The 15802-nt window shown below is 31.0% G+C and overlaps 1 protein-coding gene across 2 annotated transcripts in view; it reads left to right on the top strand.

The window, feature by feature from the left end:
* LOC150093578 (vacuole membrane protein 1-like) overlaps positions 1-10103 on the top strand; it is a 229721-nt gene extending 219618 nt beyond the window's left edge. For both annotated transcript variants that reach the window (XM_090413135.1, XM_090413134.1), the window contains one exon: positions 1710-10103. In XM_090413135.1, the coding sequence (XP_090269261.1) occupies positions 1710-1874 (165 nt within the window). In that variant the 3' untranslated portion in view covers positions 1875-10103. The remainder of the gene's footprint in view (positions 1-1709) is intronic.
* The last annotated feature ends 5699 nt before the right edge of the window (positions 10104-15802 follow it).

The raw sequence follows: 15802 nt of genomic DNA, 5'->3' as shown, positions 1-15802 counted from the left end.
GATATACAAAGAAATATCAGAGATTTTCTTTTCTAGGTGATGTGCCACATAATGCTACTAAAATTGAAAGGCATTCTCAGTGTTGTCAAAAGCTGATTGATGCTTACCCAGAGGACTTGAACACTAATTTCTCAGTTGAGCTTCAGCAGTTTCACTCATGTGCGCCATAAGTTCAGTGCAACAAAAAATGTAAAAACAAGATTCAGTCATGTTGAACTTTATAAAATAATTGTAGAAGACAATACTGAGTGTGCCTTTCCAAATATAGACATTGCCTTTCGTATATTTTTAACATTAATGGTCACAAATTGCTCAGTTGAACGTTCATTTTCTCAGTTGAAATATATTAAAAATTCCGTCAGAACAACTATGCAACAAGACAACTTCTCTACCAAGTATAGAAGCAGATGTGTTACGTAAGATTAATTTTGAGGATCTGATCAAAGACTTTGCAATTAAAAAAAGTAGGAGAAAACTTTTCAAATCTAAATAAAGTTGAAGTATACAAAAATAAACATTATTTTCCATCTTACTATAAGTTTTGTTTCATTTTTAAAAATAAAAATTTATTTTATGGTTTATTATTGTTTATATTTTGAATTACATATATATGGGGCAAAAAAAGCTTTTAAGTGCTTAGGATCTCTATGGGGTCTTAATCTGGCCCTGGTTTAGGGTCTAGTTGAGATAAAATTTTACTCTCAAATTTCTCCACAAAGAGATCCACACAAGGTGGTAAAAGAGGGCTTCCCATTGCAAGGCCTGATAATTGTTGATAAATAGTTTTATTCCGTAGGAAAAAGTTGGATTTTAAACAATGATGGAACAGAGAAGTGATGAAATTATTGTTTGGAAAAACACAGAAAAGGATCTTTTCGAGTTTCTAAGCAAGATCAACTCTTTGCACCACAAAATTAAATTCACTTTAGAACTTGAGAAAGAAAACCAATTACCATTTCTGGACACTTTAATTAAGAAACAAACAGATGGATGCATCAGCCTTACAATCTATTGCAAACCAACCAATTCAGGTCGATTCTTGCACTTCACTTCTTCACACCACATTTCTCAGAAACTTAGGCTAATAAACTTAGTATTAGCCTCTCTATTTTTAGCATATGCTAAAAATAGAGAGGCTCTATTTTTAGCACATGCTAAAAAATAGAGCCTCTCTCATTACGACAGATGATAAAGACCTCAAAGATGAACTCTCCCTGATATCAAATAACCTTACAAAGAATGGTTATCCTAGAAAATTGATCCACAAGATACTTTTCTGTGACCCCCACACACACAAAGACAGCCCGAGGATATATATTATAATTCCACTATCGTAATTCCGTATACGGGGACAGTTTCCAATAAGCTTGCCAGACTCCTCAAGCCACATGGAATACAAGTGGTTTTAAACCTTCAAAGACCATCCGTTAATTCTTAAGATCTCCAAAACACAGTCCTCCTTTTTACAAATATGTCTACAACATATTTGTAAAAATATGTCTACAAGTCTACAACATCCCTGTGTTTTTCAATCCTGTCTTGTCTAAAATTCTGCTTGAGTGCTAGGCAGTCTCTCTCTCTCTCTCACTTATAATATATTGATAATTGCAAAGGAAATAATATGTGATGCTTTTATATTTTGAATATGTTTTTTTTTTTCAAAAAAAAGAAAAAACTTAATTTCTATATAATGTTTATTCTTCTTTTAGGAGACCAGCTGGCTGGCATGGGTATTTGAAAAGTTTGTTATTGTCATGATAATATACTTCCTTGTGTCTCTTATTAATTCCCTTGCTCAGAGTCACCATAAGAGGCTAAGGAAGCAGCATGATGCCTGCAGTATCCATTGCACTCAAAAGGTTGCCATGGACTAAAAAAAATTTCCATATTTTACCTGGAAGAAAAACCCATTCCCATTTTTGGAATTCCTGACTTACTACATTCAAGAAGTTGTATTCACTGCCCACATCCTAGTGGACCTGTGAGCTGACTTTACTTTTTTTTTTTTTTCCCCTCAGCACAACGGACTTAAAAATGGACAGAATATTATTCAGATTGATCGTAAATGCTAAGCATTTGCCTACACCTTTATTAATACCAGTTCTTTAAAAGTCTTTAAATAAAATGTGTATTAATTTTTAATTAAACATTTCAAAGCAGTGAAATTTACCCGTTATTATAACTGAATTGGTTGGTGAAAGAGCTCTTTGAAATGTGAAATATTTGTATGATGGGTATTGTTACAAGAATTCACATGTTCTTGACATGTTTCCAAAAGTTCTGCAGTCTTATCTCAATACAAAATCGTTAGGACATGTATGTATTTCTAGTCCATTATTTTTTACTGAGCTCAATTCCAATGTAAACAGCATTGTTGTGCAGTGGATATGAAGAGTATTCATGATGTTAATGTAACAGTAAAGTTTGCCTTTAACATAGTTATTTTTTATTTAAGAGCCTCTTTTTTGACCCACTCCTAAAAATAATAATGCCATAAATCAACAGATTTTTAGTCCATCTTTAATAAAAACTTAGACCAATTGTGAAAGTTCATTAGTGTTGAATAAAAGATTGTATAGGCAGGTGCATACATGTAATACAGTAACTTTTTTTGAGGATTTTGCAGTTTTGTGATTAAGTGCTATTTGTATTCCTAGAAAAAATTAATGATTTGTTATGTTGCTGTCTTTTTTTTTTTTTTAATTTTTTACCACTGTGCTTTCACATGTGTAGAAATATGTAAATAGTTTGGTGGCAAAGAGATATGTAACACTATCTAACTCAAAATACTTTGGTGAGGGGATTGTATATTAAACTAGACATGGCATGCTGTTTTTTTTAGCTAGTTACTGTTTTGATAAAATATTGATACACACAGTTAACATCCAAGCAAAACTAAAATATTCATGCAATTCATGTATTGAAATACTGTATTTTGCATTTTACATAATGATATTTTAGTGGAATTATTTCATATAGATGGTTCTTATAATGCTGGTAATGCTTCGAAGCTAAAAAAGAAAAATAAATTAAAAAATGAAGAAAGAAAAAAACCTCTTCTGAAATATAGTCTAGTATCCCCCCCTCCCCTCCTCCTCAGTTATAGAAAATACTGATGCTGCTAAAGTGATTTGCAATAAAGGAGATATAATTTGCTTTAGAAGTTTAACCTTCAATAATTAACATACTCATTTTTTTCAGAGAATTTTTATTTGTATGCTTACAAATGAAAAATTTACTTTATAGATATTAATTTGTGGATTTATGAAGCTGTTGCAATTAAAATTCAATAGGGTAAAATGGTGACAGATGAACCAGTATGAAGCATAAGTCATTATTCTTCCTTTTATTTGACAGGGCATTGATTTATTGCTTATTTTGAATGTCTCACTTAAAGTAATATAATCAAATTAAATAATTAAGTGTTAAAGCCGTTTATGTAATAAACTAGTCCATGCAGTTTCCCATACCATTCTCTTATTTTATTTTATTTTTTTCTTAAAAGTTATTCTGGACAAAGAATTGATACCAAGGGTTAGTAGAGAAATTATTTTTGCTTGTAATTAATGGTTTGTTTAATTCTAATTTCTTTTACCAGTTCAGGCTATTTAAGCTATCCAGTTCTTGATAGCGTAAATAGCTTGAAATCAAGAATTGGACATAAGTATCAGTTTTGGCATAATTAGCATTTCATTAAATTGAAAAGTAATTATAGATGTATATAGCAAAAATATTGACACTGCATTTAATTAAAATTAATCAAAATAATGAAGTAGCTTATTAGAGGATATAATGTTAGCTGTTCTACTTTTACTATTTCATAGCACTGACCTGACCAAAATGATGCACAAACTTGGCAGAGTATTTATTTTTCTTCAAGATCAGCTGGTTAAGAGTGCAAAAGGACAACAGCAAATTTTCATTAATAAGTAATTTGAGTACTGCTTATTTACTTTTTTTTATTACATAACATACATCTAATCCACTTTAAAATTGAAAAATTTCTCTCTATATTGTAGGTTATTGCACAGGCTTAAAATCCCAAGTATACTTTTTTTTTTAATATTATTATATGATTTGTATAATATCTTAGTTTGATTGCTGAAACTGTTTGTAGAGAAATTCTACAAACAGTAAAAAAGAGTAAGAAGTAGTTAACTTTTGTGAGAATTTACTTTGCAAATGTTCAGCCTTTTGATCCCCCCCCCTTCCCACAGAAAAAGAAAAACCTTTTCTTTATAAAAGAAGTTTTACCATTTTAGTTTAACTTATTGTTACCTTTAATAAATAAAGTGGTGGAATCAGTTTCTTACAACTTGTTTGGAGTACCTATTAGAACATCACATAGTTTGACTTTAATTTTAACCAGTGTTAACTAGCACTATTAATTAGCATTTCATTGCTGAAACCACGAACATCCCTATTCTTTGGATTAATAACCTTCCATACTTAAGACCTTTTGAAGGCTGTTTCTCATAAATGTAAAACATTTACTGGAAAGAAATGTTTCAGGGAGGAGATTGCTGTTTTCAAGATGTAAAAAAAAAAAGTTCCTCTTACTACAGTGGTGAGCTAATTGTGTCCTGAAGTTAAGTGTTATTATTTTATTTAGATTATTATGAGTCAAGATTTTTCTTTATATTCTACACATTCCATTAGTTTAAAATGGCTTTTATTAGTATAATAAATAATAGTGTTACTATAGATTCATAATTAATTTTTCTTAGTTATTTAGAAATTGCATTTGTCCTTTCTATGTGTGGAAGTGATTCTTTAAATATCAGACTAGCCAAACCGTGCAAAATATTTGTAGTCAAATTATAATTCTTAAGTAATAGATCTTGTCATCTGTTCAAATGGCAGTTCCTCTCTTATGCTGGATTCATTCATGATTATCTATGAGCCTTCAGTGAGAACATATTTTGTGTTGAATGACACTTCCTTACTGAATTCTGTGCTCAATTTATTAGTTTATTCTCCTTATTATATAAGAAGAATAAAGTACATAAACTAATATGTAAGTATAATTTCTTGGTCCATATCTTAAAGCTGAGAAACTTAGCTGCTGGTTGTACTTTATGTATATAAGGTTTAGAATTACAATATTTAAAAGCCATTAAATCTGTTATAGTTTTATGACCATGCCAGATTATTTGTAGTATAAATGTATTGTTAATCTTATGTTGTTGAGGGATGTATACATAAATGCATGTGTGTGTGAGAGGGAGAGAGCAAGTTGGAAAAAAAACTGTTACCAAATAGTTACTATTATTAACTCTCACACTCGCATGTAGGAGAAATGTATCCCTTTCTTTCATTGTGCCCAGGGAAAATGATTACAATTGCTTATATAATACACATTTCCTGGGATGCATAGTCATAAGCATTGTCCAAATATTGGTATATTTGGTAAATTGATCACTCAAGATTATTCTTTACTTTTTTCTGCAGTTTAGCTCAGAAGAATTATGTATGTTTAATGTTCAGCTAAATTTATTTTGTTGCATTAAAATGTTTTTAATTGAAATGTTTTCATAAGAGTATTGGGGTGGAGGGGAAGGAAAAAGCATCTATTTTAACACCTCTTTAAGTAACTAAACCACAACCTGGATATCTAGGGATATCTTTCTAACAACCAGAAATTTTAAAAATTCTTTCTTCAGCCAAATTGCTATAGTTATTTCATATTCAAAAGCAATATATCACTGAAATTTCCTTCCACCTTTTTTGAACACTTTAACTTTTTGTACTCATGCAATTTGTGATGCATGAAAATGAACAGTGCAATAATTGATGGTCTTGTTTTTCCACTTATTATAAACTGTACTGGCTTTTCAATATAAAAATATTGAATCAGACATTAGATTTACAGGTTCAGATTAATTCAATCTGAATCAATTACAGAAGCCATAGTATACATTGAATGCATTAATTTACTAGTAAACTTGTATTTCATATTGGAATGATTTCGGAATACTTGTCAGAGTCATCACATGATTATCATTTTAAATTCCTTGTATGAAAGCTTGTAATAGATATTTATTTTAAACAATTAACTCAGATTTAAATTCTTTAATCATCCAATATGTGATTTATTATTAATATTTTGTTGTTGTTTTGCTTAAGTTACTCTGTTTAATATTAAAACCAGATTTGGTACTAGCAGTCTTCTAGGATTTTTTTTTAAATCATAATTTTAGAGAGATATATCAGGACTTTTCTACTGGTTAGTAGTAGTGTTTATCTGCCCTCAAAACAGACAAATTTGAGAATATTAGGCATAATATTGATGTCTCGTGACCTTGGCTTTCTCAGTAATTCTAAACAAACTAATATAATTCAATATAGCAGTTATGTTAAGGATTGGATGGGGGGGGGGATTAAACCTAGATCTACAATTAATTTATGACCATTGCAATGATAATGAAATGTATTAAACTCAACCTAACAGAATTACCCTGTTCCAGGTTAATGTATTTTAATTTGTGTCATGCACATGCTCGCTCTCTCTCTCACAAACACACATACATGTGATGCAAATAAAAATCATAGAAATAAATTACAAATGCATGAAAACCAATCCACAAAATTTAGCATGGTGTAGGGAATCATGCTTTTCGATTTTGCTAGCAGAGCTGGATGAAATCAGAAAATAATGACTGTGTGTAATAAAGCTGGTGGACAAATCTTCCTGTTTTTCTAGGTATAGTACTGATATCTGTGGGTACCTAGTATTAATTAGTGATACAGAAATAAATTGTTTCTATTAGAGCATCTGATACCTCGATATGATTTTGTGATATTTAGTATATCACGAAGTCAAAGGATGTATGTTGCTTTGCTCTCTGTACTAGTTTCATTGAATGCAGTAAAAGTGTATTTCTTAGCTGTAAAGCATTAAGAAACTATAATTTAATTCTGAATTAATAAACTACATGATTTTGAACATAATCCAAAGCAGATCATTACTAAATTGTCAAGAACAATCACGCTTGTGGTTGACATTTCTTGAAAATTCACTCATAATTACTCACCTTTGATAATGCCTAATATCCATACAAGATTCATTCTCTCTCTCTCTCTCTCTCTCTCTCGACTGTTAGCCTTTACTGGCACAGTCATCCATAGCATTCTGGTCTTCAAAAAACTAAGTTTTCTTGTCTGCTCATATTACCATTTCTCACCTGAACAACTTCTCATACTGAATCTGTATTTGGGATTTATATCCCAAATCCATAGACATTCAGTTTTCCCAACATATCCAGGGGTGCCTTAGCATCAATTAATAATACAGAAAATCTGTAAAAATCAATTTGCTGAATTAGTAAATGTAATTTATCTGTGAATAATTTCAGCATTTGATACCTGGGTGTAACTGTGTGATACTGTATATTACATTCTTGCTTATCTTAGCATGATTTTCACATTGCAGTGTCACATAAAAAAAAAATCAATAAAAATGTCTGTTTCTATCCAGATGTTGGCATTAATATTAATTGATGAATCCCCTTCTTTACTCCAGTCATTTCCTATAGATGTTCTGCTTCTGCCTGCTATAGATATTTTTGTGGATGCTATTCCTGAGCTGACTTCCAATTCTTTCATCCTCTCTGAAACATGATAATAGGTAATCAGCTGGAGGTTGTGACATCCATCCAAAATAATTTTTTCTAACTCCAAACTTCCTAAATCTACTTCTTGTCCTCTCTCATTCCATCTACTTTTCTTTTCTGGAACATAATCTTTGCATCGTTTTCTCCAATGACTGTAACATCCGGTTGTTAAAAAACATAACAGGCCTTGGCTTTCTTTTTAATCATTTGCTCTCACATGGTACTGACATACTATAGGTTTTGCAGCCTCACGTGTGTGTGTGTATGTGGTTGATATTAAAAGAAAAACTGAAAAATCAGAAACTATGCAAATGTCAATGGAGATATTTGCTTTCTGAAGCATGCATACCCTCCTTCTTCAATATATTCTTTCTTTCTTTCTTTATTTTTTAATTTCAGTTTCATTATTTCTGCATTCTTCACATCAGAATATACCCCAGCTTTTAATCACTTACAATGACATTTTTATTTTGCGATTTCCCATACAAAAAGAAAATTTCCTCATTTCAATTCATTCATGCCTCATTTATAGTTGATCACACTGGCATTACCTGCATTTTATGAATTAAATGCAATAATTAAATTTTATTACTTTCCCTCTTATCCGTTACTTTTAAATGAGCACTTTCCTTGTGTCTTAAAAATTTTTTCCACATGCCATGGCCATTAAAATTAATCATATATAGTATTGATAAGATTTTGAATTTATTGTTGAAAGATTACATCCTTGTCATGTCTGCAGATTAATTAACTCTATATAGCATACTCTTGAATGCTACAAAAACAAAACCTCACATTCATAGAACTTGAGGTTTTGTTTTTCTAATATCATAAAAAAAATTAACTTTTTTTGATATTAGAAATAATATTTGAAATAACTTAAAATTTAAGACATAATTTTGCTTATGAGGGAAAGAATATAATTTTTTTAATTTAAAAAATATATATATAATGTGAATGCATAGGGAATGCAGTGTTATTAATATGAAAATCAAGTTAAACATGTAGTGAAAAGCATGATCATAATTTATTTGAAAATGTTACGTATGAAATATTAATGTTTTATATAAGAATGTGTTGGGAGGAAGGAGGTTATAATCATAAAAAAAGAGTAGTATGAACTATTAATCTTAAATCAATGAAAACTGTTATGATTTTAAAAAGTAGTTTTTTTCATAGTTTTGAGTTAAGTTATCATAGTATAAGAATATCTTAATTTTATAGTGCATTTTCAAAAATAATAGATGTATATACTTTTTATCCCCTTAACAGATGTATATACTGTTAGTCAATATAAATAGAAAGTAAAGAGATGTCTCAGTAGTTATTCCTTTTGGGAATTTCTGCATAAAAACAAGATACCTGAGTCAGCATGCTTAGATATATGGTAATAATTTATCTAAGAGGACGATATGCACTTTTTTTAAAAGAATGTTGTCAGATTCAAAAATAAACTTCCCCCTCCCCAACTACATGGACCGAAGTCCTTGAAGTTAGAGCATTTTTGATAAGCCAGCAATTTGCTTGAAGAATATCATACAATTAATGATGTGACATTAAATATGACAACTATATGTATACACAAGAAAAGAAGTGAAAATTTTTAGCAAACATTGTCATTCATGAATTAAACATATTTAGTTGCTCTGAAGTTTTCTTAAAAATGAAGATTTTTTTTTCTTTTAAACATTTTCTCTAAACAGAAGTGAGATATTTCTCATCTTATGTTAATCACTAATATTAACATATTAGTGATGCTATTTTAAAATGAATGCACTTCTATTAATTCCATTGCACATTAGCACTTAGAAATTATCACCATATAAAGCTACCAAAATGAAATCAAGAAATGCTTGAGGATCAATGAAGTTTACAGTAAACACAGTCTTAGTCGAAAGTTTATTTTAAATAACTTGTTGCCATGTTACAGCTGTTTTTAAGTATTAATTTTTGTATATACAATATTTCTAATTTATTTCCTAGAATGTGATATTTGTTCAGATAATTTAATATTTGACAGTTTTGGTCGTACCAGACTTAACATCTTTAGTTATATATGAATATCAAGATTGAATGAATAAGGGAAATTTTAATTAAAATGTTCCATTTAGTCTTTCTGCAAGATAGAGGGAGGGAGACTATATTTGAAAATATACAAAAGAAACTGCTTATTTGAATTTTTTTTATAGTCAAATATGTTCAGAATTAAACATGTTGAAACAGCAGCAACGTGAAGAGATAATAAATAAATAAATAAATAAAAAATATATATGATTTAAAATATTCATGTGAATTTTGGGTTTATGGGATATTTATTTGCTAAGAAATTAGCATGTATATTTTTTTATTACTTGAGTAAGAATATGAATCTGCATTTTATAAGTAAAATATTAATGGAAATAGATTCCAACAATGCAAATTAAAATATTTAGTGTAATTAATTTGTATAAATGTATAATGAAAACTAATAAATCACTTTCTGTGGCTCAATGTGACATTCCGGAGAGTTGGGGTAATAAAATGCAGGGATGGATGTTAGATTCTTCATAGGCTGTAGATGAAAATATGGACATTTTAAGCAAATTATGCTAAAAGAATTTTGTATTGATTGTAAATATATATATCCAATGTTTAATACAAAATTTTAAAAAATTATGTTGTAAATTGTTGTTGATCTGTAAAATTTTTAAATACATTTACATTAAGAATAATACATGTAAAGTGTAAGCATTTTGAAAAAGAGCAATTGTAACTTCAAAATCTAGAATTACATTTACTTCTCTACCTGAATTATAATAAAATATTACCATACTAGATAATCCCATCCAAAGCATCTATCAAAAACTGGAAGGCTGTGGATGATATTTATGCATTGGGTTATCAGGATACTTTTTTCACCTTTCTACTGCATGATTTCTTCCAAAGTAGCTTGTAATAATTGTATTTTCAAAACTTTCATTTTCTGTTTTTCTTAACTTGAAAAATTTTCTCTCTTGTAAATTTCACAACTGATAAATTAATTTTGCATCACAAATGTATTCTAAAAATTAGAAAGAAGGATATTGGTAAAAATTTACTAAATTTACTAAAAAATGCCCCCCATCCAGATATCATTGATTTTTTTTTTTTTTTTTTTTTTGCTTTTACCATTCATTCTTGCTACTTCACTTGGAAAGAAACTATTTATAAACAGATTGAGGATATAGTCACCCTTTAGCCAATTATTATATAGAAAATTTTGAAAAACATGCTCTTGATACTGCTATTCTCAAACCTACTGGCTAAGATATATTGATGTGTTCTCTATTTATCCACATGGCTCAGACACATTAGACTCCTTCCTCCTCCATCTCAACAGACAGCCCCAAGAATCCAGTTCACTATTGGAAAAGAAAATAATAATAGCCTGCCTTTTCTAGATCCTCTAATTATACACATCTTCCTAATGGCACCCTTTCTTTTTCATTTTCCAGAAAACCCACCCCATGCAGGTAGATACGTAAACTTTCCCATCTTTCACCATCTACTTTCCCATTTATCAAAACCCTTGTTAATAGTCCTTGATATCTTTTCTACCAAGGCTGATCTTACTGCTGAACTCTCCTTTTCACCAGACTCTTTATTACAAATTAAGTATTCCTTCCATCTCCTCGCATCCCCCCCCCCAACATACTGACTATAGTAATGCTATACTTGTTCCTTATATCTGGAGTAGAAAAACTAGCCATAAAGATGGCCATTCTCCCAAGGATCCTCTACCTTCTGTGTCAGTTCCAGTTGTTTACAAAGTTCCTTGTTCCTGCAACTTATCTTATTGTGGTCAAACTGGGAGATCCGCTAACATCCTCATAGAAGAACATAAAAAATACATCTGTCGCCATCAGTATGGTCAGCCAGGTCTTGCCAACCATGCCTTTTGGATACCGTGCATAGAATCAAATGGAATGAAAAAATACTATTCTTCACCACAAAAAAATACACATTTGGAAGACTTTTTTTTTTTAGAATCAGTAGCAGAATTAAAAAAGCTAACCAAATCTTAATAAATATGGTTATATTAGACTTCCTACGATTTGGGAAACTTTAATTCTTGGGTCTCCTGCCTAACACAGCTAAGGTTAGCCAACAACACCCATAGAGGATAGCCTTCATAGGGACTTTAGGCTTACAGCCTAATCTTTTCCACTTGTTTTTTGTGCAAAGTTTGTGTGCTTTTGCAATTTGTATGTGCTGTATTTATTCCATTAAACCCAAATAAAAATAAGGATGTCATTTTGTCTCTTTACAAGGCTTTGATATGACCACACTTCGACTATTGTGCATTGGTCTGGTTTCCATTGTGATTCTGATATATTGCAGAGAGTGCAAAGGAGAGTGTTAAAAATGATATCAGGATTATGGAATACTGATTATGAAGACAGATTGAGAATTTGTAGAATGCAGACACTAGCAAACAGGAGAAAGAGAGGTGATATGATTGAGACTTACAACTCCTGAAAGGTTCATACGAGATTTCAATTGATGGAATTTTTCAATTTATGGAGGGTGGGGAAAGAACAAGAGGGCATCCTTGGAAGCTGAGAATGAATGCCGCTAAGAAGGGGTGATGGGTTAGATTTTTCCCTCATAGGTGGTGCGTGATTGGAATGGATTGCAATTAGATGTTGAGTGAAAGCAGTGTGAATGAATTCAAGAATAAGTATGATAGCTGGTGCATGTAGTATGTGGCCTCCCTCGATGAATCCCTGACTGCCTGGAGGTCTCTCTTAATAATAATAATAATAATAATCATAAGGTTCCACCTCATAGAGCATTTCTGTAATTAATTTCAATAATGTTATTTGGTTTCAGGTAAATAATGATTTATAAATTCATGCACACTAAAAAGTTATTTTTCATTAATGGCAGAAGTAGTTAAGGTTGTGAATCCAGTGCATTCTGTCTGTAATTGCAGATGGTGTTCTGGCTTGTTTGTTAGATGAAAAATCCCAGTTTAGTTTCCAGGAAAGAGGAGGGGCGGGAGGAAGAAACATCTCTATATGAGACGTATAATAATAAAAGAAATTGAGTTGATATTCAGAGCATTAGATAGATCACTTGCTGAAGAATTAAGTGAAAAATATCCAGAGCATCACTTTAAACACTACTTACATTCAAAAAAACATATTTCGGTGATTACACCACATTTTTTATTATTCACTTATACAACATACTGAAATAATAGTTCTCGATAAGTTTCGTAAATCGTGGGATTTACTTCTTCAGAGGTAAATAGTATAACTTAAAGTTTAAACAAGAGAAATTAATAAATACTAATCATAACTGTCTGACTATTCATAAACTCAAATAACAGAATGCAAATAGAAAACGTTATTGACGTTGAACAATACTGGACAATGTCACGTGTTCTTGTTCTCGTTCATACAGTCCGAGCTCAGATTGAGGTAGATTTTTTATTAGAGCTGACCACACTTGGAGAATTAAACCTCGATTTTTATTGCATTGGGTTGGGTTTTTCAGCATATTAGCAGCTTCTTTAAATTTTCTTATGTAGCAGTTGTTTTCTATGTATGACATTGTCGTTTTTTTTGCCAGAGTACATCGTGTCCAGTGGAAGTGGTATGGAAAGCAAGATCCGTTTTTTGTTCTCCTTTGTATTGTACATCTTTTTGGTGTTCAGCCATATGTATTTCTCCAGATCTTCCTGTCTGTCCTATGTAGCAAATTCCACAAGAACAATGGATTTTGTAGACTCCTGGTTTTTTTTAGAGGATGATCAGGTGGTATGGTGGATGTAGGAATCTTGAGATTTTTTCTATAGGAAGGAAGGCTACTTTTTCGTGGTGTTTGTTCATTACTTTGGCTAGCTTGTCCGTAACATTTTTGATATAAGGAAGCGAGATTGCGTTTTTGTAATCCTGTTTTATTGTGTTGTTAGTTGGAGGCATTTTAAGAATTCTCTTAATGGTTTTTGTTTCATACCCATTTGTTGGAGGAGTTGTGTTAAGTATTTTAGTTCTTCGTTACATCTTTCTTGTGTGCTAGAGATATTGTATGCTCTGTATCGAAGAGTTTTAATTAAGCTTATTTTTTGTGAAGGATGGTGGTGTGAGGCTGCATTTAGAAATCCTCCTGTGTTGGTCGGCTTCCTATATACTGAGAAGGAGAGTTTATTTTCTTCATTAACTTCTAATAGAATATCTAGAAAAGGAAGTTTTTTATTTTCTTCTTGTTCTAAAGTGAATTTTATAATGATGTGCAAATTGTTGAGATAATCTTTAAAATTGATAAGTTCATCTGTTTTTCCATTCCATATGATGAAAATATTGTCTACATAGCATTAGCCATATTTTTGTTTTTTTATGGTAATTCTTTTAGAGCATTGTTTTCAGATTTTTCCATAAATAAGTTTGCTAATACCAGTGATAATGATGAATCTATGGCCAGTCCTTCTTTTTGTTCCCAGATTTTGTCTTGATAAGTGAAAAAAAGGATTGTTTATACAATGTTTAAAAAGATCTAAAATGTCCGGAGGGAAGAGGTCTTCTAGGAGATTCAAAATTTCTTGTCTCGGGACGTTTGTAAACAAGCTGATAATGTCTAGCGTTGCTAAGATGTCTGATGGACCAATATGTATATCTTTCACTTTTTCTGTGTAATGTGTACTATTTTTTAGGAAGGAAGATGTTGGTGAGATATTTCGCCAAGTTGGAAGTTGGTGAATCTCTTCCATCTACTATTGGTCATAAAGGTATATCTGTCTTGTGGATCTTTGGAACACCATAGATTCTTGGTATCAAAGGATGTTTTGATTGTAAGTATTTTTTAAGTTCTTCCGTCCAGAAAGGCACTTTTATGAGATCATTTGTTTTTTTTTGTGTGTATGCCAAGTCGGGTCTCTGTCTAAGGGTTTGTAGGTGTTTGTATTCTCTAGGAGACTTTTCATTTTATTATCATATTCTGTAGCATTTAAAACGACAGTTGCGTTACCTTTATCCACTTTGATTATGACAATATTTTTGTCATCCTTTAATTTTTTAAGGCAAACACATTCATTATAAGGTAGATTCCTGCGAAGTAATCTGCTTTTTAATAGTATAGCTGTACTCTCTATACGGATAAGATCTGCCGTGTTGTCCGGTAGATTTCTAATTCATTTTTCTATTTGTGCTGTGATATCAATTTTTGGTAGGAAGCGTGGGGTTAAGGCCAAGTTAAAACCCTTAAGTAAAAGGTTGTTCTCTTCTTTTGTGAGGACTCTTGAAGAAAAGTTAATAACTACTTTTGAATAATCTAGTTGTTTTTTATGTATTTCTTTCTTCTGAAGGAGTAAGTTGAATATGAATCAATGTATGTTTCTTCTTTTCTGAGATCACTATTGCAGATATAACCCAGACATCTTAGATCTTTTTAAATATTGTATAAACAATACTTTTTTTACTTATCAAGAAAGAATCTGGGAAAGAAAAGGACTGGCCATGGATTCATCATTATCACTGGTATTAGCAAACCTATTTATGGAAAAATTTGAAAACAATGCTCTAAAGAATTACCATAAAAAACCAAAAATATGGCTACACTGTGTAGACGATATTTTCATCATATGGAATGGAACAACAGATGAACTTTTCAATTTTAAAGATTATCTCAACAATTTGCACAATACCATAAAATTCACTTCAGAACAAGAAGAAAATAAAAAACTTCCTTTTCTAGATATTCTACTAGAAGTTAATGAAGAAAATAAACTCTCCTTCTCAGTATATAGGAAGCCGACCAACACGGGAAGATTTCTAAATGCAGCCTCACACCACCATCCTTCAAAAAATAAGCTTAATTAAAACTCTTTGAGACAGAGCATACAATATCTCCAGCATACAAGAAAGATGTAATGAAGAAAATCCTTAAAATACCTCCAACTAACAACACAATAAAACAGGATTACAAAAACGCAATCTTGCTTCCTTATATCAAAAATGTTACGGACAAGCTAGCCAAAGTAATGAACAAATACCACGTAAAAGTAGCCTTCCTTCCTATGGAAAAAATTTCAAGATTCCTACATTCACCTAAACCACCTCATCATCCTCTTAAAAAACCAAGAGTCTACAAAATCCATTGCTATTGTGGGATTTGCTACGTAGGACAGACAGGAAGATCTGGAGAAATACGCATGGCTGAACACCAAA

Source organism: Typopeltis vanoorti, chromosome 23 (genome assembly GCF_054136105.1).
Source record: "Typopeltis vanoorti isolate ZY-2024b chromosome 23, IOZ_Tvanoo_1.0, whole genome shotgun sequence".
Taxonomy (NCBI): domain Eukaryota; kingdom Metazoa; phylum Arthropoda; class Arachnida; order Uropygi; family Thelyphonidae; genus Typopeltis; species Typopeltis vanoorti.
This window is presented reverse-complemented; position numbering and strand designations above follow the sequence as displayed.